The sequence below is a fragment of the Carcharodon carcharias genome, chromosome 12 (genome assembly GCF_017639515.1).
Source record: "Carcharodon carcharias isolate sCarCar2 chromosome 12, sCarCar2.pri, whole genome shotgun sequence".
Taxonomy (NCBI): Eukaryota; Metazoa; Chordata; class Chondrichthyes; order Lamniformes; family Lamnidae; genus Carcharodon; species Carcharodon carcharias.
This window is the reverse complement of record NC_054478.1, coordinates 22,755,962-22,780,391: the sequence shown is the minus strand read 5'-3', so window position 1 is coordinate 22,780,391 and position 24,430 is coordinate 22,755,962. Positions and strand designations below refer to the sequence as shown.

Below are 24,430 nucleotides of genomic sequence, written 5' to 3'. Positions count from 1 at the left end.
CAGGAAAGAGTGAGACACATTGGACTCTTCACAAAAACCTGCACACATCTGATGTGCCAAATGGCCTTCTGTGCTTTATGATTCTAAGCATAATGCATGTATAAACATGTCTCTCTTTTTTAAGAAAAACAGACCAACTAGTAGAGCAATCAGTGGCACACTCACGCACAAGCACTTACTTGCAATATCTTTTCAGATCAAAAGAATCAACAAGCCGGGGTCTTTTTATTTCACCTAGGAAAGAGAAGGTTGAGGGGTGAGCTAACAGTTCTTCATTATGAAAGGGTTTAATACAGTAAATGTAGTGAAGATGTTTCCACTTGTGGGCAAGATCAGAACTGGGGGCCATAAATGTTAGATATTCACTAATGAAGCCAATATGGAATTCAGGAAGTGGTGAGTATGTGGAACTCACTCCTACAATGAGCAATTGAGGTGAATAATATTGATGCATTTAATGGGAAGCTAGATAAGCACATGAAGGAGAAAGGAATAGAAGGATATGTTGATAGGATGAGCTGAAGAGGAGTGGGAAAAAGTTCATTCGGAGTGTAAACACCAGCACAGGCCAGTTGAGCCGACCAACCTAATGTAAACACAATGCCCCAAAATGTTTCACAACCAGTGAAGTACTTTTGAAGTACATTCGCTGTTCCCTAGACAAGCCTGACAGCTGATTTAGACATAGCAGACATAAATTCTAAATAAGATGCTTGGCATGATTGTTTTGATGGAAATTCTCAGCAGGTCAGGCAGTATCTGTGTTAACATTTCAGGTTGACCTTTCATCTGAACTGGGAGGCGGCTTGCGTGGCACATGAACGCTGGCTTGGACCACTTGGGGCCTAATGGCCTAATTACTTGCGGTGCAATGCAATCCTGAGGTTTCACCAGTTCTGATGACAGGTCACAGATCTGGAATGTTAACCCTGTTTTTCTCTCCACAGATGCTGCCAGATCTGAGTGTTTCCAGCACTTTTGTTGTTCTTTCAGATTTCCAGCGTACATATTATTTTGCTTTCCTAATCTTCTTTTGGTGGTCTGGCCTGTATACTTTTGTTCAAGTAAGGTTATAGAATCTTATGTACCTGAGCAGGCCTGCAGTTCCTCAGTTGAACTGGTTACACCCCATCTGGAGTAGTGTTCAGTTCTACGTCCTGCTGTTTAGGTAGGATATACGTATTAGCCATGAAGGAGGTGTAGGACTGATTCAGTAAAATAGAGTTTAATTACAAGCACAAGTTGCATAGACTAGACTTGTATTCTGTTGACTGTGAAAGAGTTAAGGGGTATTATCATTGAGGCGTATAAGATGATTTGAAAGGGTGTGTAGAGAAAACTCTTCCTTCTGGTGGGGAGGAATGCAGGACAAGGGGCCATAACCTTAAAATGAGCACTGGGCTGTTCAGGGGTGATGTCAAGGAAGCACTTCTTCACACAGTCGTGGAAATTTCAAACTCTTAACACCCCCACCCCAAAAAAAACAAGCTGTTGAGGCTTGGGATCAATGGGAATTTTCAAAACTGAGATTAGTAGATTTTTTGTTAGGCAAGGGTATTCAAGGTTATGGAACCATGGTTGGTTAATGGAGTTTTGATACCAGTCCACCATGATCTAATTGAATGCCAGAACAGGCCCGAGGGGCTGAATGGCCTACATCTATTCCTTCCTAACTGCTCACTGAAAAGGTAACAACTGCAACAATGCACCACACCCGTTGGGGCTCATTTTTTGTCATGAGTTTGAACTTGACCTCCAGACTCTTGAGTTCAACTGGTTACTAACTGAGCTAAGCTTCCAATGTCATGGAGCTGACATTGGGGAAGGTTATGGGGTTGGAGTTCAGTTTAATCTCCGTGGGCATAATGGTTAATATTGCTGCCTTTGGTAATGAGAGCACTGGGCAAGAGTAAAGTGACTGCTGTGATGTTGTGTGTGGCCAAAATCTTCAACCGGAATCTATAGTAAGAATGTCGGTGATTTTTTTTTTGCCTTCTCCTACCGACCCTAAAGTTGAAGTGTTGAAGATGATAGCAGCATCTCTACTGCATCCCTTTTCTTATGAATATTAGTGTCTATTTGTGGAGAATATGCAAAATAGAGTGCAAAAATAGCAAATGAGATGCAACACTGAACCAAGGTTGATGCACGCTCTTGTACATTGCACATCACTCTGTTTCAGTTCAATTAATGGCTCATCAGTGAACAGAAATAAAATGCAGTTTTGGGATAATGTTCTGCAGCCCTGAATTTAACATGAAGATAATTTTGGCCCATCTTTTAACGGCACACATCTTTAGCCTGGGACTTATTCCAAATCGGATGATTTTATCACTGTGTTTGAAGTGGGTGGATATTCTGAAATGTTTATAACTGGATTTCTGTTCTCTAACTATAACCTGTGTTTCAAGAAACTGGCAACTGAAACTTTTTTTTCTGAGATGCGGTTTACACCTCAACATTTTTGTGCCCAGCAGAAAACTTTTTTTTAAAAAAAAATTCGCTTGTCAAAAATACAAATGGTTATTCACTGAAGGATTTAACTGCAGAGCTCGTAGGTGTGAAAATTATTTTTATCTTGAATTTATTACATATATTGTACTTGGTCCAAATGATAAATATAAACCTAAGTATTGCTTTGTATTTTTTCAGCTATGCAGTCAGTCTAAAGGGTGACTGAATTTGCACATTTGCTCTCTGTTAACTTTTTTTTGTCTCTGTCTCAAACTATGAAAGAAGGGAAACTTGCATTTTTGCAGCCTTTCATGTCTTTGGGATATTATCAAGTACATAAGCAATGAATTCGTTTTTGCGAAGCTGCCATTGCTGCTCTGTAGGTAATTATTGAGCCAATTTGTATAAAGTAAGGTGCAACAACAGCAATGTGATGAATGACTGACTATAGGTGGTGTTGGAGACATCAATCTTGACCTGCATATTGGTTGAGCTTCCTACACTTAAAATAATGAGGACATGTACCTGAATCGCAGACAAGGCCTGGGTATATTGTCTCATCATGAAAGGGCACCTGTAGCAGTGCAGCACTCCCTCTACACTGTCCTGAAGTGAGAGCACTGCCCAATGTATAACTGAGCTATTCGATGAAAGGAATGTTTAACAGGATTCAAACTGATCGATGTAGTCAAAACTAAGACAGAGCCTTTCCTTGTTGAGAGCTAATTGACTTTGTCCAGTGTCAACACTCCTCACCCCAATCCAGCATGTTTAATCTCTAGTTTATATTGGGTGACCTAACTTGCTAGCAGTGTGTAGTACAATCAGCTTCAATACTCAAAGGCAAGGAAAGAGCAAGAAATCAGCCTGAGTTTCTGATCAGGAAGTCTATTCAGCCTGCACGATACTGAAACATAAATATATTAATACTAGATTACTACTTGGTGTCTGCCTTTCTGAACGTGGCACACTCAAAGTTGAGGTAAGTCACTGCTTGCATTTCTCCCTGCCATGTGGAATGCACATCACGATCTCTGATTTTAACACTTCAGAACAAGGCAGACAGTTTGGGGTGTGTTTGTTCCGTGAGGCTTAATTGTCGTTTGAAGGGCCCTTCTCACAGGTAATTCAAAGCATTTGACACACAAGCCACTTCAATTTGATTATCTTGACCCTTTTGTCCAACAGACTGAGCAGTGTGTTGAAACTTGGCTCTAACTGCCAAAGGTACTTGTGAAGACCAGCACCTTCAGTAATTGACAAGCTGTTAATGACGATGATCCAAAATGTAATTATTGGAGATAGCATTGCCTCATGTATTTTGTTTCAATTTATTTTTGAAAGGTGCTGAATGATCTATTTATTTCTGCCCCCTGTGTAAGCCACCAGTCAGCCTGAAGCCTGCCGAAAAACTAATCAAAATCCATGACTCCATGTTAGCATCTCAAGTAATGAACAAACCTGGTTTCAAGGATGTAATTTGTGTTTGAGTTAGTGCAGGAGAAGCATTTTGCTTGTTTTGGCAATTTGAGGGAAATAAATATTGCTTGTTTGGTGCCAATGAACCTATGCATTGGATTATAGACAAATGGCCTGTAGTATACATGCCTCCGTTAATTGGAGGCTAGGTAATTGTGATATATTTCAGTAAGTGAAGCACGGCCACAATGATTCACTCTGTTCAGACCACGGAACTTGCTAAAATTTATTTATTTAGATATTGGGCAAGTAAAGATGCCCTCTGGTTTGTAAAGGGATCCCAAGACTGCTAACTTCCGCCTCTTACATTGCTTTTGCCTCACTTTTGTTACCTCCACACATAACTATTCCAAGCTGTCCTAGCCAGCCTCCATCTTCCACCTGCCTTGAATCTGCTGCTTGTATTCTAACTCGCACCAATGCCCCTGTGCACTCTGACCGGCATCAGCTCCCAGTCTGGTAGCACCTCAATTTTAAAATTCTCATCCTTTGTTTTCAAATCCCTCCAGCAACCTCATTCCTCCCTATCTCTGTAACCCCCCTCCAGACTTGTAAGCCTTAAAGATCTCCGCACTCCAATTCTAGCCTTTTGTGCTTGGTTGATTTTAATTACTTCACCATTGGCAGGCATGTCTTCAGATGCATAAGCCTTAGGCACTGGAATTCCGCCCCTCAACCTTCCTTCCCCTTTCTCCTCCATTCAAGCACTGCTTAAAAAAACCTACCTCTTGGTTCAAGCTTTTGGCTGGCTACCTGTCGTAATATATCCTTATTGTGGTTTGGTGTTTGGTCATATTTTGTTGATGCTCCAGTCACATGCCTTGGGGTGTTTTGTTACATTGGAAGGTCCTATAAAAATGCTACTTGTTGATGCAAAGTCTGTGGCCATTAACAGTGAATCTTCAGCAAAAATCTAGTGCTCAAAAACGCCGAAGGATAACTGGCACTAGGCTTAACTTTGAAAAGACGCATTAACGTTGCGTAACCACTGATTTATAAGAAGAGCTGTCCTTGAACAGCGAGATGGTTTCTCCAGCAACGAAGTTTTAGCCATTTGGCTAGTATTCTCAGTATTGAACGAAGACAGCTCAGTCATCTGAAATTATAGTGAAAATGGCATGAATCTACTTCTCTGCTTAAGGTCTGAAACTCTGCTGACGTAAAATTTATTGGAAATCAATGGAACCATTGCAGGCATTATCCTCTGAGGACTTTTCTTTCCAGCTGCCTGATTTACCTGTTTTCCTCCTCAAGGCTGTGCTGCCCACATGCCTCATGGCAGCAAAAGTGTCTCCACTGATTGAGAAAGTTGATGACCAAAAAGAACTGAAGAAGCTCATGCGGACGAGAAATAACATATTGGTGCTATACTCCAAATCAGGTGAGCAGATTCTGTGTCTTTGTCCGATAGCCCTAGTGTGTTTATTTCGTAAACCCTGCTCTGCAAGCCACACCCCACTTCACCACCTGCATAGTGACATCATATCATCTAAAATCACAAAGTCCCGTTCTGCATGTATGCTGATGACACATCACTATCGGCTTTCTCACCCCTCCACTGTCAGACAGCTTGTCCAACGTCCACTGCTGGATGAGCAGAAATTTCCTCCGGCTAAGTGTTGAAAGACCAAAACCATTGCCTTTGGCCCTGCTCCAAACTTTGTTCCCTATCTGCTGACTTTATCCCTCTCCCTGGCAACAGTCTGAGGCTGAATTGGACTGTTTGCAACTTGGTATTATTTTTGACCCTGTCATAAGCTTCAGACCACTCAATCACATAAGGCTGCGTAATTCCACCTTTGTGATGTCACCTGACTCTACCCTGGCTAAGTCCATCTGCATCTGAAACTCTCATTCTTAGAATGGTCTAGTCTAGAGGTGACAATACAAGACAGCCCTGGCCGGCTTCCTATGCTCCATCCTTCATAATCTTGAACTCTGCTGCCCACAACCTAATTTGTACCGAGTCCTGTTCACCTATCCCCTCTGTGCTCATTGACTTACCCAGGTTAAGCAACACTTTGATTTTAAAAGTTCTCATCCTTGTTTTCCAATACCTCTCTATCTCCAATACCTCCTTCAGCCCTACAATTCTGCAAGATATCTGCACTGCTCCACTTCATGCTTCTTGTGCATTCCTGATTTTAATCATTCCACCATTAGAAGCCATGCTTTCAGCTGCTGTGCTTTCAGAGAAGGCAATCTGCTGTCCTTAACCCCCAGCCTGGCCCATGTGAACCTGCAGTTTAAAGTGACTGACTTTCAGTTGGTTTCAGAAGTGGTTAATTGAAGGCCTTTCTTTATCCATCTTCTCTGAAAGAGTCCCAGGTTTAACATGGGGGAACTACCTTCAGCAGTCCCATGTCCCGAAGTAGCATTGGGGAATAGGTAAACAATGTGAGCCGGAAGACTGAGAAAGGAAATTAAGCACTAATTGAAAGGTTGGTCAAGGGGGTAACATGACCAGCAAATCCAAGGGCACTGTCTTTAATTTAGTCAAATTTCATAATGAAATGTAGCACTTTTTAAAAGTCAGATCTTCAAAAAATCGCAGCAAGCTTCAAGTATGTCCAACCTTAACCCGCACAGCATGTCACCCAGTTATAGTGCTTTCTTGTTTTTTATTTAAATCAGTTGGTGTCAATGTGTTGAGTTATCACTTCAAGCTTGATGGTGTGTGACCACTAGCAATGTGTAGCTCACCAAACTCTATTCAGGAACAATCCAGATTTGGACAGAGAACAAAATCTACAGCTGGTCTTTATAAAGTGAATATTTCACACCAACGTTCTGCTTTACATAAATCCTACTCTCAGCATTGTGTACTGTATTTTAATCAGTAGTTAGGCTTTGTAAGAATGCAGTCTCTTAGCTTGTGAAGCTGTACAAGCAGCATATATTCATGACTGGAATAGTATTGAGAAGACACAATACCTTTATAAAAACAAAAAAAATCAATAGCTGTGACATGAAGCTGTCGGATTGTTGTAAAAAGCCAACTGGCTCACTAATGTCCTTCAGGGGAGGAAACGTGCTGTCTTTAACACCCAGCCTGGCCTATGTATGACTCCAGTTCCACACCAAAGTGACTGACTTTCATCTGGCCTCTGAAGTGACCTAGCAAGCCACTCAGTTGAATCAGAACATTACAAAGGAAAAATACGAGCAGTCTGAGGAGAAGGCTCACCACCTTTTCAGGGCTACCAGGAATGGGTAATAAATGCCAGCCTTGCCAGTGACTCTCTCTCTCATCTCAAAAATGAATTTAAACAATCCTCTGTGTGAAATTTTGAGCTAATGTACTTTATAGTTGTAGGAGCATTCTAATTATAGCCCAGGCGTGATGTGAGTCACTTTGTGCTCATACTTGGAAACTACTTGTGCAAATACGGAAAAGATAAAATTGTTAAACCAGTTGTGTGAAAAGATTTGCTTGCTGTGAAATTACATTGCATTAAGAAAAAAGGAATTAAATGGTAAGTTGGCATTTCATAACAATCCAACAGCTTTCATGGTTAGTTACTGATTATTTTTTTTTTAAAAAGGCAAACTTGCATTGGAGCAGGCGAGGGAGTGGGAGGGGGGGAACCTATCCTTGAACACCTCAAACTTCTTCACTTGCGAGCCAGGATGGTCAGTTGACAGCAAGCAATGTGCCCGAGAGAGGGACCATTGGAGCAAACCCCAGTTCTTGTTCGATATTCCCCCTCCACCTTTCATTGTTGCACTTCTAGCTGATGTCAGTAAACAGTGATAATTCAACCAGAACTCCTGCTCCTTATTACTCTTTTTTTTTCCTTTCCTCTCCCAAGAGTTGGAGCTCTGCTACTGCTCCCCCAGCTGACTCCTCAGAGACGTCTGCAGTGCAACCTCCTTGGGTCTTACAGTGCAGCCTCTAGCTGCCTTTTAACTGTCTTAGCAAAAGAAGTTCAGAGAGTTGAGACTGCACAACATTGATCTAGCTTTTTCATGTGCATCCTGTTCTCTTGACCTGTTAAGCAACCGGTGTTGTCTGCTCCCAGATTTCCAGGCTTGTCGTTTGGAAATGACTGTGGGAAGGTGACTCTTTCCTGTCTATTCTGCCTTTTCTTTCCCTTCCATGCATGTTGTGGTGCTGCGCTGAGCCTTTCCACACGCCAGAAGAGTTTGGCAGATTTCAACAGGCTCCTGGCAGTCACTGTGCGTCCGGTTTGGTGATTGTATGGCGACTGCAATATTGTTGAAGGGTTTGTTCATTATCTCAATGCACTTTCATAATCTGTTGACCGAGCCTGAATCTTTGCAGCTGGTTGCACAGCACAATGGTTGGTGATAAGCAATGTTCAGTAACGCCCGTGTTTGCTTTCTTACTGTGTGATAGCTGCCACCGCTGAACGACCGCTTAAACTACTCTCTGATGTGGCAGAAGCAGTAAAAGGGCAGGGCACCATTGCCTGGGTAGATTGTGGGTAAGTTATTTAACTTTTACAGCAATGATTGGGAATACCTTTAAATCTTTTTGATTTAACCCAGTTCTCTCATTCTCATGTCTCAACCTCATTTCTAGTTATTTTCCCTCTATTAGATTTTTTTTTGCTACACTGTCTGCAGTTTTTGACAAGGTCAGTAGGCACCCTAACCAGCGTTCAGACCTCTTTCCTGTTCCACCAGCATGCTTTGGCTTACTGAGTGTGCTCATCTGTTTGGAACATGGGAATTAGAATTGACCATTCAGACTCAAAAGTCTGTTCTACCATTCAAGTTTGATTGTGACTGATCTCCATTTGGGTCAAAAATCCTGGAACTCTGTCCCTAACAGCACTGTGGCTGTACCTACACCACATGTACTACAGCAGTTCAAGGAGACAGCTCACCACCACTTTGAGGGCAATTAGGGATGGACAAAAAATGCTGGCCTAGCCAGCAATGTCCACATCCTGTGTTAACCAGTGATGCCCAGATCCCCTGAATGAATTTAGAACAAAATTACCTGCATAGCTCCATGACCTTTGATAGCATCACCCAACAGATTTCTATTGCTCTTCACCTCCAAAGCTCCAGTTGCCTCATCATCTAATATCTAATGCCTTCTGCGGGAGAGTATTTCAGATTTCCACTATTTCTTTGTGTGAAGAAATGCTTTCTGATTTCCTCCTAAATGACCTAGCTCCAATTTTAAGATTGTACCAAATGGCATTTATAGCAGCTATAATCTTGTGAAACATCCCAAGATGCTTATCTCCTCGTTCTTGATATCCCCACCCATCAAAGGAAATAGTTTCTCTGTATTTAGCCTATTGGATCCTTTTAACATTTAAATATCCCGACCAGATCACTCACAAGCTCATGTTATACTTCCACCTGCAGCATTTTTTTTTATTATTCGTTCACAGGATGTGGACATTGCTGGCTAGGCCAGCGTTTATTGCCCATCCCTAGTTGCCCTTGAGAAGTTGGTGGTGAGCTACTGCCTTGAACCACTGCAGTCCATGTGGTGGAGGTACACCCACAGTCCTGCTAGGAAGGGAGTTCCAGGATTTTGATCCAGCAACAGTGAAGGAGCAGTGATAAATTTCCAAATCAGCATGGGCTGTGGCTTGGAGGAAAACTTGCAGGTGGCGGTGTTCCCATACATCTGCTGCCCATGTCCTTCTAGGTGGTAGAGGCCAGATGTTTAGAAAGTGCTTTCAAAGGAACCTTGGTAAGTTGCTGCAGTGCATCTTGTAGATGGTACACACTGCCGCCACTGGGCATCGGTTGTGGAAGGAGTGAATGTTTAAAGTAGCAGATGAGGTACCAGTCAAGTGGGCTGGTTTGCCCCTTTTGGTGCCGAGCTTCGAGTGTTTTTGGAGCTGCACTCATCCAGCCAAGGGAGAGTGTTCCATTGCATTTCTGACTTGCACCTTTGTAGACAGGCTTTTTAATTCTATTACCCAGCCTTGGATTTTCTTAGCTTGTCGTTATATCCCCCATTCCACTTCTTTTTTGCCTTTCTGCTGATAAGTAGTCCAACCTTTACAATTGTGTTTCTGAAGAAACATGCAGAGGTTTGTCTGTCCTAACTTGACTGGCAGATGCGTATAACTGATCCATAGAGCCATTGGAAAATAACAGCACAGAAAGACTCTTCAGTCTATCGTGTCTGCACTGGCCGAGAAAGAGAAAGTTTATTTTTTAAAAAAAAACTAGCTGTCCGTTTTAATCCCACCTTCCAGAACCCAGCCCATAGCCTTGCAGATTACAGCACTTTAGTATAGATCCTGTGCCTTTTAAATGAGTTGTGGGTTTCTGCCTCCACCACCAAACCAGGCAGTGAATTGCAAACACCTACCACCCACTGGGTGAAGAAGTTTTTCCTCATGTCGCTTCTAATCCTTCCACCTTTAAATCTGTGCCCCTGCTAATTGACCTCCCTGCTAGGGGAAACAGAGTATCCCTGTCTACTCTATCTCGGCACCTTGTACATTTCAATCAGGTCACCCCTCAGCCTGCTCAGTTCCAAGGAAAGCACCCCCAGCCTATCCAGTCTTTTCTCCGAGCTAAATGACTTAATTTTGTAAGTGTAAACATGCCACCTTCTCGTGAATTTTGTAGCATCCCTGGGAATAATATGTTACTAAACATTTCTAGGAACTTCTCTTCATTACAACCCAGTAACCAAAAAAGCTACAAGTGCTACAGGGAAAGAGGACTGTGGGGTTTACAGATTAAATGAGGAGAAACTGTTTCTACCAGCAGAAGGGTCAGTAATGAGAGTATGCAGATTTAAGGTAATCAGCAGAAGAGCCAGAGAGGAGATGCAAATTTTTTTTATACAGTGGATTATTATCTGGAATGCACTGCCTGAAAGGGTGGTCTAAGCAGATTAGCAGTAACTTTTAAAGAGGAATTGGACATATACTTTGAAAGGAAAAAATATGCAGGATTAAGGGGGAAGAAAAGAGAAGTGGCACTAATTGGATAGCCCTTTCCTTGTTACCAAAACACGAATTTCAGCACACTCATGGAATGTAACCCCAGAAAACAAGAGCATCCATCTTAAGACATTGCCATTGACTCCAAGAAACTTACAGAACAGAAGGAAGCCATTCGACCAGCCATGCCTATGCCAGCTCTTTGAAAGAATGGCTTTGTTTAATTTCACATTTCCTGTGCACGCTGTAAGTCTCTGTCCGCGACATAAGATGTTATTTTTGCTGAAAGTCAGTGAAAGATGGATGATGTTGTTTTCTAAGGGTATATTCTGTGAGTGCAATGAAGTTGGTGCTTTGCTTACAATGGTGTCAACGTGATGAGTGGTTAACCTATGCGCTAGGTTCATTTTACCGCTAAGAACTTTAGCTGAAGGACCAAGATTCATCGTGCAGAATATTAACAGGGTCAAGAGAGCAGGAGAGGTGGTGAGATAAATCAAAGTTGTGGGTGGCTGATGTCGAGCTAAGGCTTTGCGAGTCGATATTGTAGGAAAATAAGGATAAGAGAGGTGAAGATTTGCAGTTTTGAAGTTATTGTGATTCACTGTGTACTGGATCACAAGATGAATAGTCAAATCAACCCATCTAGCTCCTCTACCCTCCTACGCCAAACCTGCAGTCCTCCCACCACCGCATCTAATGTATTTTAAATGATACCACGGTGTTCGCCTTCATAACATACCCATGCTGATCAGCCCCTGTGTGAAGAACTTCCTAGCCCAAGTGCTGCTTGAACTCGTCTCTTTTCCCTTCTTGAATGTGTGTTTTGTATTTGCTTCTCCTATTCCATTTCTTATTTTCAATGTTCATTGTAACTGGTTTTCTTTTATTGAAGTGATTAGGGCATGTGCAATATGTATAAAATCTGATCTTTGATTAATGAGATAAAAGTTGTTGTAGCACATTGAATGGTGGCGAAGGCATGCATTCAAATGCATCATGAATTTTTTTTGCTGTTATTTTTATTATTTGTTTTTGCTTATTATTTGGCTCCTAGCAGAATGCTCAGGGTAGTTAAAATTAAAGCAAAATACTGCGGATGCTGGAAATCTGAAATAAAAACAGTGCTGGAAAAACCCAGCAGATCTGGCAGCATCTGAAGAGAGTTAACATTTCAGATTGATGACCTGTAACTGAAGGGCCAGTTTTAACTTCACTGGTCAGGCAGATCCTCTACAACACATTTTTTTTGTAACAACCATGGTTTCTGTTTTGCATCACTGTTCCCTCTACTAGACATTGGATGAAGCAAAGATTGGGTAAGGGACTGATGACAATCCCGCCCCCTGCCCCTCCCCCTCCCACCCCCCAATCCCTCTTTTATTCTGCCACCCCCCCCAACACTGGTAGTCAGATAATCTGCCAGCTGTAACACTCCAGATTCATTGAAGTGAGATATCGGTGTCAGTAGAAACATATCACAGCAAAGATTCAGCACTCATTTGTCAGCGGTGTAGGAAAGGGTTGGGAAGCAGGAATAATAGTGTACAAACAAGTTACATTTTAAGCTCATACAGAGAGGATAATTTGTTCTTCTTACAGCGCAGCATGGTGCTGTACTCAATTTGTCATGCAAATCAATTCTTTTGTTTAGTGGTTATCTTCATGCCAAAATCGTTAATATCTTATCCAAGTAATGCTTGAGATTCAAGGGTGAATGTTTGCACGATTTTTGAGCATGGTGGACTTGGCCTAACAGGGGCCAGTACAGAGTGATCAGGAATGTGAACTGGCCATTTTATCCCATCCCTGGGCCAGGTGCACTAAAAACATTGTAACTCCCTTGGTGCCACTCTGGCCAAAACTGGCTAACTCCGCATTGATTGGGGATTGAACTTTGTTGTCTTATGAGGAAAGGTTGGAAAGGCTTGTATCCGCTAAAGTTTAGAAGAGTAAGAGGCCACTTGATTGAAACATAAGATCCTGAGGAGCCTTGACAGGGTGGATGTGGAAAGGGTGTTTCCTCTTATAGGAGAATCTAGAACTAGGGGCCGCTATTTAAAAATAAGGGGTCACCCATTTGAGACAGAGGAGAAATTCTTTTCCGAGGGTTAAGAGTCTTTGGAAGTCTCTTCCTCCAAAAGGAGGTGGAAGGAGAATCTTTGAATATTTTTCAGGCAGAGCTTGATAAACAAGGAGGTGCAAGGTTATCAGGGGTAGACGGGAATGTGCAGTTGAGGTTACAATCAGATCAACCATGATCTTATTGAATGGCGGAACAGGCTTCAAGGGCCAAGTGGTCTACTCCTCCTAACTCATATGTTTGCTCTGTACATGACTTGGTATATCTTTGGATAGTATATTTAGGGACACAAGTAGGCCATTTAGCTCAACAAAAATCCTAAAGCGTTAGTCATGGCAACATTTTAGTCCCACCTTCCTCCATACCCCTGGTTACTACTGAAGTAAGGAGCTATCTCCTGTTAAACACTTGGAAATACTACACCAGGGGCAGTGCATTTGCTAGTGTTTCTAGTTCTGCTTTTCCAAAGAAAGGTTTACTCCATCCCTACCCTGTCAATTTCCTTTGTTATTTCCATTGAATTTACAGCGCAGGGACAGGCCCTTCGGCCCAACTTTCGTCCTGGCTCCATATGAGCCTTCTCCCACCCCCTTTTGCAAACTGCGTCATCTGAGGAGCTTGTGTGGTGCTACTTGAAATGGGAAAAACAAAGTTGCAATGTACAGCAGGTGAAAATTGCATCTACAGTTTATAAGCTGGATAAGTAGCCTTGTCCAAATTGTTTCCCACAGATTGGCTAATTGCTGCGTCAGTGCCTCTGATTTGCGACTCCTGACCTTGATTACCGCCGAAATGATAATTGTCTCGCAGTCGTGTCGATGGAGCTCCTTCTGCCAGGCAAGCTTATGAATGCTACCTGCTGGCAACCTAAGATAGACTAAGCCCATATATTAGTTTAATCTGTTGCAGCTGAATGTATGAGAACACTTGGCAGACAACTCTTGCATTATAAGAATCTTTGGCTTTTTTTTTGAAGGAGGAATTTCAAGTATTGTCGCGGTAGAAACCAAAGACAGAGTGCTTCCCATTTACAGTCGTGTCACGCTGCTGTCTTCTTACAGGAACAGTGAAAGCCGGAAGCTGTGCAAGAAGATGAAAGTGGAGCCGGCCTCAAAGAAAAATGGCGTTGAGTTGTTGCATTACAAGTAAGCAGAAACCAAGTCCTTGAGTGCTGAGGGTTAGCATTGCTGACTGTTGGATGCTGTTTTCTCCCAAAGCCGCAGATCATCCTCTGACTGACTGAGAACAGCAGATGGATGCCTTGCTGCATGATTTCCACAAGTGTTGTTCTGAAACCAGCTGCTGGGCTACAGTTGCTCTTCCTGTTTTTGTTTCCTCCTGTCTTCCAGGCTTGGCACTTCCCCATATCAGCGCAGCAAATGGCACATTTGGGTTGTAGCGCACTCTGCCATCGTGCTCCTGTAATTTGATGTGTTTTGCTTTGAAAAATTGTTTTACCCTTTTTTTTTTGTCGTCTGCCTTTTATGAAAGCGTGGTATGCATCTTGGGTGGTGGCAGCCTTAAAAGGTGACAAAAATAAATACTTGCATTAATAAAGCACCTTTCACCATTTTAAGGCCAAAGTACCTTACAGTCAATGAAGTGCTTTTGAAGTCTGACCATTGTTGTAATGTAAGAGGTGCAACAGCCAATTTGTGCACAGGAAGGTGCCACAAACAGCCAGATCTTTAGTTTTAGGTTTTGGTTGAGGTATAAATGTTGGCCCGTATGCAGTGGTGGGGGGGAGGGGTGGTGGGTAGAAGCTCCCCATATTCTTTTTAAAATTGTGCCATGAGATCCTTTAGATCCACCGAGAGAACAAGCAGAGCCTCGTCTTGGAGCTGGCACCTCTGACAGTGCAGTGCACCCTTTAGCAACTTACCTTGTGTGTTCAAGTCTCTGAAGTGGGACTTCCATCTCACAACTTCCTAACTCAGAGATGAGTGCGCTAGCTTCAAGCTAGAGCTTTGGTTACTTTGTTGAATACTGTACTTGGGGTGAGAGGCCAGATGACCAGGTCCATAACCTTGTTGCGCAATTTGTAACACAAACGCAGAGATTAGTACTTCAACACCAGTCAGTCTTTGAAGTAAACTTAAGACAGTGACAGGTTATCTGTGCCAAAAGGTAATGAGGCTGACAGACATGTGAAAGTGATGGATTTTGAAGTTATTGCTTGATCACTGAGCCTAACTCCATGTTTAAAGTCTTTTCATATGGGTTCCATTTTGGCAAGATATGGTGCGGTCTGTTTTATTGAAGAAGATGCACATCTGATTACTGGGGTAGGTTAACTTATGTGCTAATGAGAAGCTTAATTGAAATTCCCAGCCAGTCATACTTTGCCCTGAATATGAAGTAATCCAGGCATTTGAGAGAGACTGGCTCATACCAAGAATCTTCAAGCGTATTGCTTTTTAAAAATCATTTTTCTGTCTCTTTGCCCTTACCTATGCTGTATTCATTTATGTTGGCTGGTGGCTAGCACCCAATCCTGTACAGCCTGCTTAAGTGGTCACACATGAGCATAGATGATTGTTGATGTGGTTTTCAACCATCATGGTTGAGCAGCTGGAAGCATCATCAATACTTGCACTTGCAGTAGGGGTTTCTGGACAGCGGTCCCTGGGTGTACTTAATGTTCTTTCCCTTACCAAGCTCAAGAACACTCTGTTCGCCGTCATTCTTCTCTTGCCTGCCCAACTGTTACTGATGCTAATGATGCATTAACTTCAATTTAGAACAAGCAATAGTTGGAGCCAAATCCAGGTCATCTCATTGTGAGAAACTGGTTGAATCAATTCTTGCTATTCTGAACATATGCCAAATGTATGTTTGTGTCTCTTAATCAGTCTCTCTCTGTTCTGAGGAGGACAGTGAGAGGGAGTTGAAAACAAAATACTGCAGATGCTGGAAATCTGAAATAAAAACAAAAGAAGTACTGGGGAAAAACTCAGCAGGTCTGGCAGCATCTGTGGAGAGAGAAGCAGAGTTGATGTTTTGAGTCTGTACAACTCCGCTTCTAAAGAAGAGTCATATGGACTCGAAACATCAACTCTGCTTCTCTCTCCACAGATGCTGCTGGACCTGATGAGTTTTTCCAGCATTTTTTGTTTTTATTACAATGAAAGGGAGGTTTCATTGATTTATGAAGGGAGAAGAATGTTTATACCTGTGCTGAAAAGGTACTGATATCTGCTTGTTTCTGACTGCCTAGGGACGGAACTTTCCATGTTGAATATGAAAGGCCTGAAACGTTGAAGGTAAAAAGTGTTTGTGCCAAGCATTTGTGGTAATTTGCATGTTCCTTGGTTTCTATATGATTTAATTGGACAGTGCATTGCCTTTGTGTTTGCATTATATTTGGCTACAAGTCTTGATGCATTTTGCTTGTAGAGTGAAACGCTCAAGTGCTTGCTCCTGGCAACTGTTGCAAATAGTTCTGTTTCAATCAGTTGGGCTCCAGTGTATAATCGGTCTTGCACATCATTTTCACTCAAGAAAATTAAAGCGGTGATCCAATTTTCCCTCTAAGCTATGTGGCTGTGCAGCAATCCAAAAGACACATGCAGGCCACACACAAGTCGGTCCTTTTAAGCTACCGCAATCGTGCACTCCAAATTTAAAACCAAAATTGAGGTTACATTGACGATGACTGTGGCCAAGGGGGTCCTTTGGGTGTGCATCTGCCCCATTTGCATGTGTCATGTTTTGAACTGTCTGCCTTGCGACCTGTTTCCTCGGCCCCTTCTACACATGCACGCAGACATAACCATGCGCACACAAGACACACACATGCAGACACCCTGCGCATGCACCACACACCACCTGTGCACGCATACGCAGACACCACGCACGCATCCCAAATGCACGCACACACCTAGTTTTATTGCTAATCCCTGGAATATTCTTCAGTTGCAGAGAAAGAATAAATTCCTTTGGCTGACGTTTCTCACTTGTGGTGTATAACCTCACTGCCCTCTCCTGTCTCCTCTCGCAGTTGTGCAATTAGCTTGCTGTAATGCATTGTGGTCTTGCTGCAATTTATTATGGTTTGACTCGCAACTTACATCATAATGGTGCAATTGGTTGAGTTGCATTTCTGAATAACCTGTTCTACCTATCAGTGGAAACGGCTCCCTCAACTATTATGGCTATGTGAAAAACAAATCCCACCAATCCTATCGGATATTGGTAATTAAAATGCCCTTTTCCAGTTAGAGCCAAGTTATTGATGAAGAATGTTAAGTGCAGTCAGTGCTATCACTTTTTTAAATAAGCGAGAAAAGTGGGATAGGTAGTCCACCCCAAGGTGATGTTGACTCCCTCCTATTGACTGGCTCAAGGTTGACAGAGCTTTGTAGGTTTCTCGGGTTACCTCATGCCATGGAGAGATCAAATTTTCTTCCTCTTTCTCTCGAAAATGTGGGCTTCTGCCAGGAAAGGGTTCTCCAGTAGCTGATCCAGCTGTCCACTCTTCATGTGAGTCTAGGGCAGTAAACTTTGGCGGCTAGTCATCCGTGAAAGGGATTGCATTTGAGCCTGATCTACCTTTATCTGGCGTCCAAGCGTGTGTCATAAAACACAAGTCTTTGGATAGCAAGAGAAAGCTGGCTGTTAATTTTTGTCCCCCACCGCTCCTCCATGGCCCAGACTCACTGAAGCCAATTGATATCTGGACTGAAATCAGCTAATCCTAGTACAGCATGTATTGCCTTTTTGTTGTTTCTATGGATGCAAATAGGAATATTTTACCTGTAGAAGAGATCCCATCATGAGAGTTAAAACAGCTAATCCTGCCCGTTAGCTTTAAAAAAAAAGACGCCTCCATGTAAAGAGGGACTACAAGGTGCTTTAATGTAAAGATCTGAAGGCAGGAGGCATTAAAATTACATCCCCTTCTGTGGTTGAAGAAGATAAACCACAGATCGTAGAAGTGGGTGTCATTCGGTTAACCTGACTCTTTATACAGACATCGTGTAAGATGTATAGTTTCCGTGACAGTAAAGTTGCAAAAGAACCTGAGGTAAACCACATTTGCTTTTTTTTTTGCGTGCCTCTTCCAATGGTAATGCTTCAGAATTGTTTTCTTTGTGCAACCCAGCTCCCGTATTTAAACAGATAAAAGTCGCATTTTTGCATTTGGTCCATCCAAAACCTGCAATCCACCCTACTGCCACCACGACACCTGAGTTTCTAAAAATTATTTTTTTCCTTGAATGATTTCCACAGTTGTCCCGGTCGTAAGTCTGTTTTACTTGTTGATCGTTTATCGTGTGAAGGGCCTTCAGTTATCACTCCTAAATTGGCCTTTCAACAGTCCCTATGCCCCTCCTTCCACTACCGCTCCCCTCCTCCTCCGTCTGCCTTAGTGTTCCAGGGTTGTGTTTTTTAAACTGTTTACAATCTTTAAACAACTTCTCAAAAGTTTCAAATCTTTCCTTATAAATACCCTGGGCAATCCCACTCCTTGGCTCGCCCTGCAGAACGTTTGTAAAGGCCTGGTGGTCTGGCTCATCAGCGCACTAATGCCCAGTGACTGGAGAGTGGTGGTATTCAGGCTCTGGTGGTACGGGTGTCTTGGCAGCCCGCTGCAGAGCAGTAATCCTTGCGTCATAACAAAGACGACTTTGTGACAAAAACGAGCATTAGAGGAAGACCCAGCACTTTCTTTTTATACTGAAAACCTTTGATGCCTCTTGCAAAAGAGGCCATCCTTTTTTTTTGCCTGTGATTTAACACTTGGCAAACCACACCCTAATTAAAATTTCCTCTCCTCGCTGGAGGAGGGGGTGTTGAGGGTAGGGAGGAGAAGAGATCCCAACCTGATGCGCACATTTCTTGCTGAAGCCTCATCTGTTGGCCTGTCTCAGTGGTTAATGTTGTAATGTTGGATGTAATCTCCTCCCCGTCCCTGCTAGTCTGTGAGAATAAGGACAATGCCATTGATGAGCCAGAGAAGTTTTAGATGCAAATAGCCTTTTCATTTCCTTTAATCCTCCATACCACCACAAATAATTTGTGTATTCAAAACTGAGGTTCTGCTCCTGAGCTTAGAAACTCATGAACTCTGCACTGTTTCTGATTGTTCACAGTCAATGGTGGCATTTATGAGGGATCCGGAGGGTGCTCCATTGTGGGAAGAGAATCCCGAGGCAAAGGACGTGGTTCACATTGACAGTGAGAAGGTTTGACACTATCCCTGATAATGGACTTAGCTGGGAAATAGGATACTCAATGGTGATAACAATGCTGCTTTATTTTGTTTGTGCACACGAGAATGTGAATGCTGTCAGTGTTGTAAACCGTTGCATAAAGGACATGTAATGCATGCAACACAGTGTGACCTTGCATTATCTCATCGGGTTTTTTTAAAGATTGCCCTTCGAATGGTCAATGTGTCTGTTTGGAAGGTTTTGATTTTTATTTTAATGAAGGTATGCAAATGTATATTTTGATATTTTAATATAATGTTGATGCAGTATTGAAAGGAAAATGTTAATGCTGGAAATCTGAGGTAATAACCATTGGAAAGCCACATCAAGACGATCACAAGACCACAGATTTGTAGCACAGCAGGATGATGTTCAGTCTTTCATGTCTATACTGGCTCTTTGCAGGAACAATGTGGAACTAATCCCACGACTGTGCTCTCTGCCCTCCAGAGGTGTTGAATCTTCCCCTTCCTTTGTCATTTAAGGAAAAATATGGATCATTATTTAGAGTATGTAATCTGTATATTCTCCCTGTGGAAAAATGTGTGTCTCAGCAACTCCCTGATTAACATGAAAGCCAAATACTGCGGATGCTGGGAATCTGAAATAAAAACTGAGAATGCTGGAGGCACTCAGGAGGTCAGGCATCATCTGTGGAGAGAAACCCTTAACATTTTGGGTTGATGATGGTCCTTCATCAGAACCACACAAGCCTGCTCCCACCTCTTCAACTTGATCAACTTGCTTTGTTGGCTTTACCGTTCTCTGGAGGAGTAAATTGACTCCCGAAATGACACCAAAGGGCAAATTTCCTTTTACTCCCTTGGGCCTAAAACAAAAATTCTCTCCACCATACTCTGGCTCAAAGCCCAACCACAAAACTTATCACGGTCAGCCGAAAGACATGATAAATATCTCAAGTAAAAGCTGAGAATCTACGGAAATAGAAGTGCAGATATTGCACTACTGACCACAACAAGTCCTGTACACGCTGTGCAATTTCTTTTAAGCAGTCTTTGGGCATTCGTGAAGTCTCTTAAATAACTCATCCTTCCCTTTGATATTAGAATATGTTCATGCAGCCGCCACAGGGACTGCCATTTGGGGCGAGGTGAAGAGGGAGAAATATGTGAATACATAGCAAATGTATATATTCTACCCAGGATTATATATTTTTGTTGGTGTAACCACTTGCATTTATGTAGCACCTTTTTAATGTACAACGTCCCTTCATGGAATAATCAGAAAAAAACTGACAAAAAGCCAACGGAGGAGACGTTAGGACAGGTGGCCAAAAGCTTCAAGAAATTGTACATCATGTACAGGGCATGTTTTGATCAACAGTGTGATACCTGTCTCCATTTCCATGGCTTCTCGGACTTTACTTGTTGAGATATTTATCATGCCTTCCCGCTGCTCGTGGTAATTTTTTTTTGTGGTTGGGCTTTGAGCAAAGTTGGACCAAGAGAATTTTTGTTTTGGGGCCCAAGGAAGTTGAAGGAAATTTGCCCTTTTTGATGTCATTTTGGGGTAGAGTCAGAGACGTTAGAAGAGCAAGTCCAGAGCCTCAGGCCGAGACAGCTGAAATCACGGCGCCAGTGGTGGTGCGAAGGAAGTGGGGGGGGTGCACAAGACGTTTGGATTGGAGGAAGGCAATGAAGACTGGAGGAAATTAGAGTTGGGGGTCGGCGGCGGGGGGGGGGGCGAAGGGTTTGAATACGAGGGTGAGAATTTTAGATTTGAGCTTTTGGTGATCCAGAAGTTGAAGTCGGCAAGCACATGGGATAGTGGCTGAATGGGATTTGGTGCAAGTTAGGATGTGGGCAGCAGAGTTTTGAGTGAGTCCAGTTCTATAGCAGGTGGAAGATAACCATGCGAATCTTTGAAATCCAACTGAGAAACTCCAGCTTTGGTGTTTCTGCACCTTTCTCTAATCCAGGATATAGAATGACTGGTATCTAGGTGCCAATTCTGGTGCTCATGCTCAAGTCAGTAGGGGGAGGCAATGGTGTAGTGGTAATGTTGCTAGACTAGTAATCCAGAGGCCCAGGGTAATGCTCTGGGGACCCCGGTTTGAATCCCGCCACAGCAGATGTTGGAATTTGAGTTCAATAAAAATCTGGAGTTAAAAGTCTATACATGACCATGAAACCATTGTCAATTGTTGTAAAAACCCATCTGGTTCACTATTGTCCATTAGGGAAGGAAATCTGCCATCCTTACCTGGTCTGGCCTACCAGTCACTCCAGACCCACAGCAACGTGGTTGACTCTTAACTGCCCTCTGAACAAGGGCAATTAGGGATGGGCAATAAATGTTGACGTAGCCAGCAATGCCCACATCCCATGAATGATTTTTTTAAACCCGCTGAGTTGTATGTTTTGTGTGTCAGCACTGGGTCAGTGGTAACACACTCTGCTCTGAAAGTTCTGGATCCAAGAGACTTGAGCTGGCAATCCGCAATGACACTTGTGACACTGCACTGTTGGGGGTGGTATTCTTTTGGTGGATCGTTAAATTAAGGCCCTGTTTAGCCCCTTGGGTGAGCAAAAAAGATCCTATGGCATTATTTGAAATAAAGCAAAGGTGTCCCCCTGGTGTCCTAGCCAATATTTATCCCTCAACCAACACCTGACAACATACTATCTGGTCATTGCTGTTTCTGGGAGTTTGCTGTGTGCAAATTGGCTGCCGTGTTTCATACATTACAACAGTGACTACACTTCAAGAGAGTTTCATTTGTCGCAAAGCACTTCTGGGTGTCCTGGGGTCTTGAAAGGCGCTATATAAATGTAAGTTTTTCTTTCCAACTGCATGGAATGAGAGATGATAATAACAGGGAGCAATGTCCTAAAGTCCTAATCTTGTTGGTTATTGGACTGGCCCATCAAGAGGCAAGTGACAGATTTTCTCATGGATCAGTGTAAGCTGCAGCAACCCTGATTCTGCAGGTTCTTGTCATTCAAGCTGCTATGCAGAGTTCCAAGGACAACGCAGTGTGGGAAGAGCATTCCACAGCCCGAAGCAAAATACACAAAGCTTTTCTCTGCAATAAAAATACTGGACATGAACAGCATGTTGGTCAGCAGTTGAAAGCGGAAGCTATATGTTTTGAGTGTAACCCCTTCAGCAGAGCTGTGTTTTTATTGTCGGGTTTCCAGCACTTGGTGCTTTTCTTTTTACCTCATCCCCTCAACCTGGATCTGGCATCCCGAAGCAGAAAGTATGCCAATCCCTGATCGAGACATTAGTGGCCTGTGCATTGAGTAGATCTTTTCAAGCTTGCAAGTCCTGAGGTGCTGGGTGTCCTGATTCTGTTCTGGTCCTACTCCAACAGAGAAGCCACACATTAGATTGAAGATGTTTTCACTGTTCACCTTTTTGAGAGGAGATACTTTTGAGGACACTCCTTCCAACACCACCAAAAACGTTCACTGGCTATGCATCTGATTGTTCTTGGGATCTTGCTGTGTGCAAAATGGCTGCCTTGTCTTGCCTATATGGCAACAGTTATTGCATTTCAAGCAATTCCTTACATGTGGCTTGCTGTGAGCTGTTTGAGAGATGTGATAGGTATATAAATGTCTTTTTTTTTTGGCCCCTTCCCAAGCCCGATATATCCCCTTAAAACAGTTCAGCTATTTTCAGTGAGTATCTCGCACACTTCAGCTCATATTTGGAATACAGTAGATTTTAATAGTTGAAGCAGACATGTAATAGCTGTGTGTGACTGAGGGCTCTAGAATCCTGTGCTTGGGGCATAAAGAAATACCAGATATTAAAATTACCCCAAGTCTACCTTACAATGCAACTGTTGGTACCCTCTCTCCTTTTCACTTAAACTGTGCGATCTGTTAACCTTAACCTTCAGTCCAAAATGAGGAGGGTGCTGAGCACCACAGGTGGCCTACGTAATGTAGCATTCGGGTGTCCTGAACTCAACTGTGCAAATTTCACGCAAATTGAAGTAACTAGTGTTCATGACTTTAAGGCAGTGTTTAAAATGTCTCAAGAAAGTGAGGTGTAAGCTTAAGGCACACAGGAGCCATAGTGACTCGAAAGTAGAGTGATGCGAAGGTATGGCTCTCATAAATTTTTGAATTAAAATGTTTCAAAATTTGCCTACTAAGTTTTCATGCAAATCTAGTTTCACAAAAGATATTTGGTTCTTTCTTAAATAAGAACTCAAAAGGCTGGAAATACTCAGCAGGTCAGGCAGCATGTGTGGGTAGAGAAACAGTTAACATTTCAGGTCAATGACCTTTCTTCAGAAGGAGGTCAGAAGCAAAGGAGAGGACCTGTGATAAGGCGGAGGCCAGGGGAGGTTACATAACAAAAGATTTCATGATGTAATAGCCAAAAAAACAAAGGCTGTGTCCAAAGGAGGTGTGAATTGCCTATATTTGAATGCAACTCGAAGAGATAAAGTGAGAAACAAGGCTAAGACTGACCCAGCAAAACAAAAAGCACAAGATGGAGGCTGAGGCAGGGTGACGAACTGTCTCAGAAAATTAAGAGGCAGCTTACCATGTGGACCTGTGAGTGGAGGAGATGCTATCAGAGTGCACAGACAGGACGAACGCAGGTACACATTACAGGCCAGACAGCATCCCAGTACCATGCAGCACAGGATAGTGAACTCAGATATGGGACGCTCCCTTAAGGTAAGGGACAATTGGTCTGCTTGAGCAGATGTTATGATCTAACATTGTTGAATTCCATGCCAGTTCAGAAGGCTGTAGAGTACCAAGTCAAAAGTTAAAGTGCTGTTCCTTGATCTCGTGTTGAGCTTCACTGGAACACCATGACGGACCTTGGGCAGAAAGGTCAGCATGAGAGCAAGGTGGAGAATTAAAATGACACGCAGCTGAAAACTCAGAATCGTGCTTGTGGACTGAACTGAGGTATTCTACAAAGCAGTCCCCCAGTTTGTGTTTCATCTCCCCAGTGTAGAGGAGACCACATCGTGAGCAACGAATACTGCATACTAGATTGAGGGAAGGAAGTACAAGTAAGTCTTTGTTTGCTTGGAGTGTTTGGGGCCTTGGACAGTGAGAAGGGAAGAGATGAAAGGTCAGGTGTTGCATCGCCTACGCTTGCACAGAAGTATGCATTTGGAAAGGGAGGAGCGTGTTCTGGGTGACTGAGGAGTGGACTAGGGCTTCGCAGAGGGAACAATCCCTATGAAATGCTGAAAGGGGAGTGCAGGGTAATATTTGTTTGATTGAATGGATCATCCTCCACCATTTCCATTATGCAATATGGAGACTGGTGGCATGGAAGATGAGGAGAAGGAGAACCCTAAC

General features: G+C 42.9%; 1 protein-coding gene across 2 annotated transcripts in view; it reads left to right on the top strand.

Annotated features, from left to right (window-relative positions):
- The window catches only part of pdia5 (protein disulfide isomerase family A, member 5), a 115,574-nt gene that overhangs the window by 4,471 nt on the left and 86,673 nt on the right, over positions 1 to 24,430 (top strand). Inside the window, exons 2-6 of one of the 2 annotated variants that reach the window (XM_041201636.1) lie at positions 5,188 to 5,314; positions 8,294 to 8,381; positions 13,971 to 14,054; positions 16,127 to 16,172; positions 19,005 to 19,097. In XM_041201636.1, the coding sequence (XP_041057570.1) occupies positions 5,188 to 5,314; positions 8,294 to 8,381; positions 13,971 to 14,054; positions 16,127 to 16,172; positions 19,005 to 19,097 (438 nt within the window). Of the gene's footprint in view, positions 1 to 5,187; positions 5,315 to 8,293; positions 8,382 to 13,640; positions 13,747 to 13,970; positions 14,055 to 16,126; positions 16,173 to 19,004; positions 19,098 to 24,430 lie in introns of those variants that run through there. The other variant, XM_041201637.1, reaches the window with a different exon arrangement.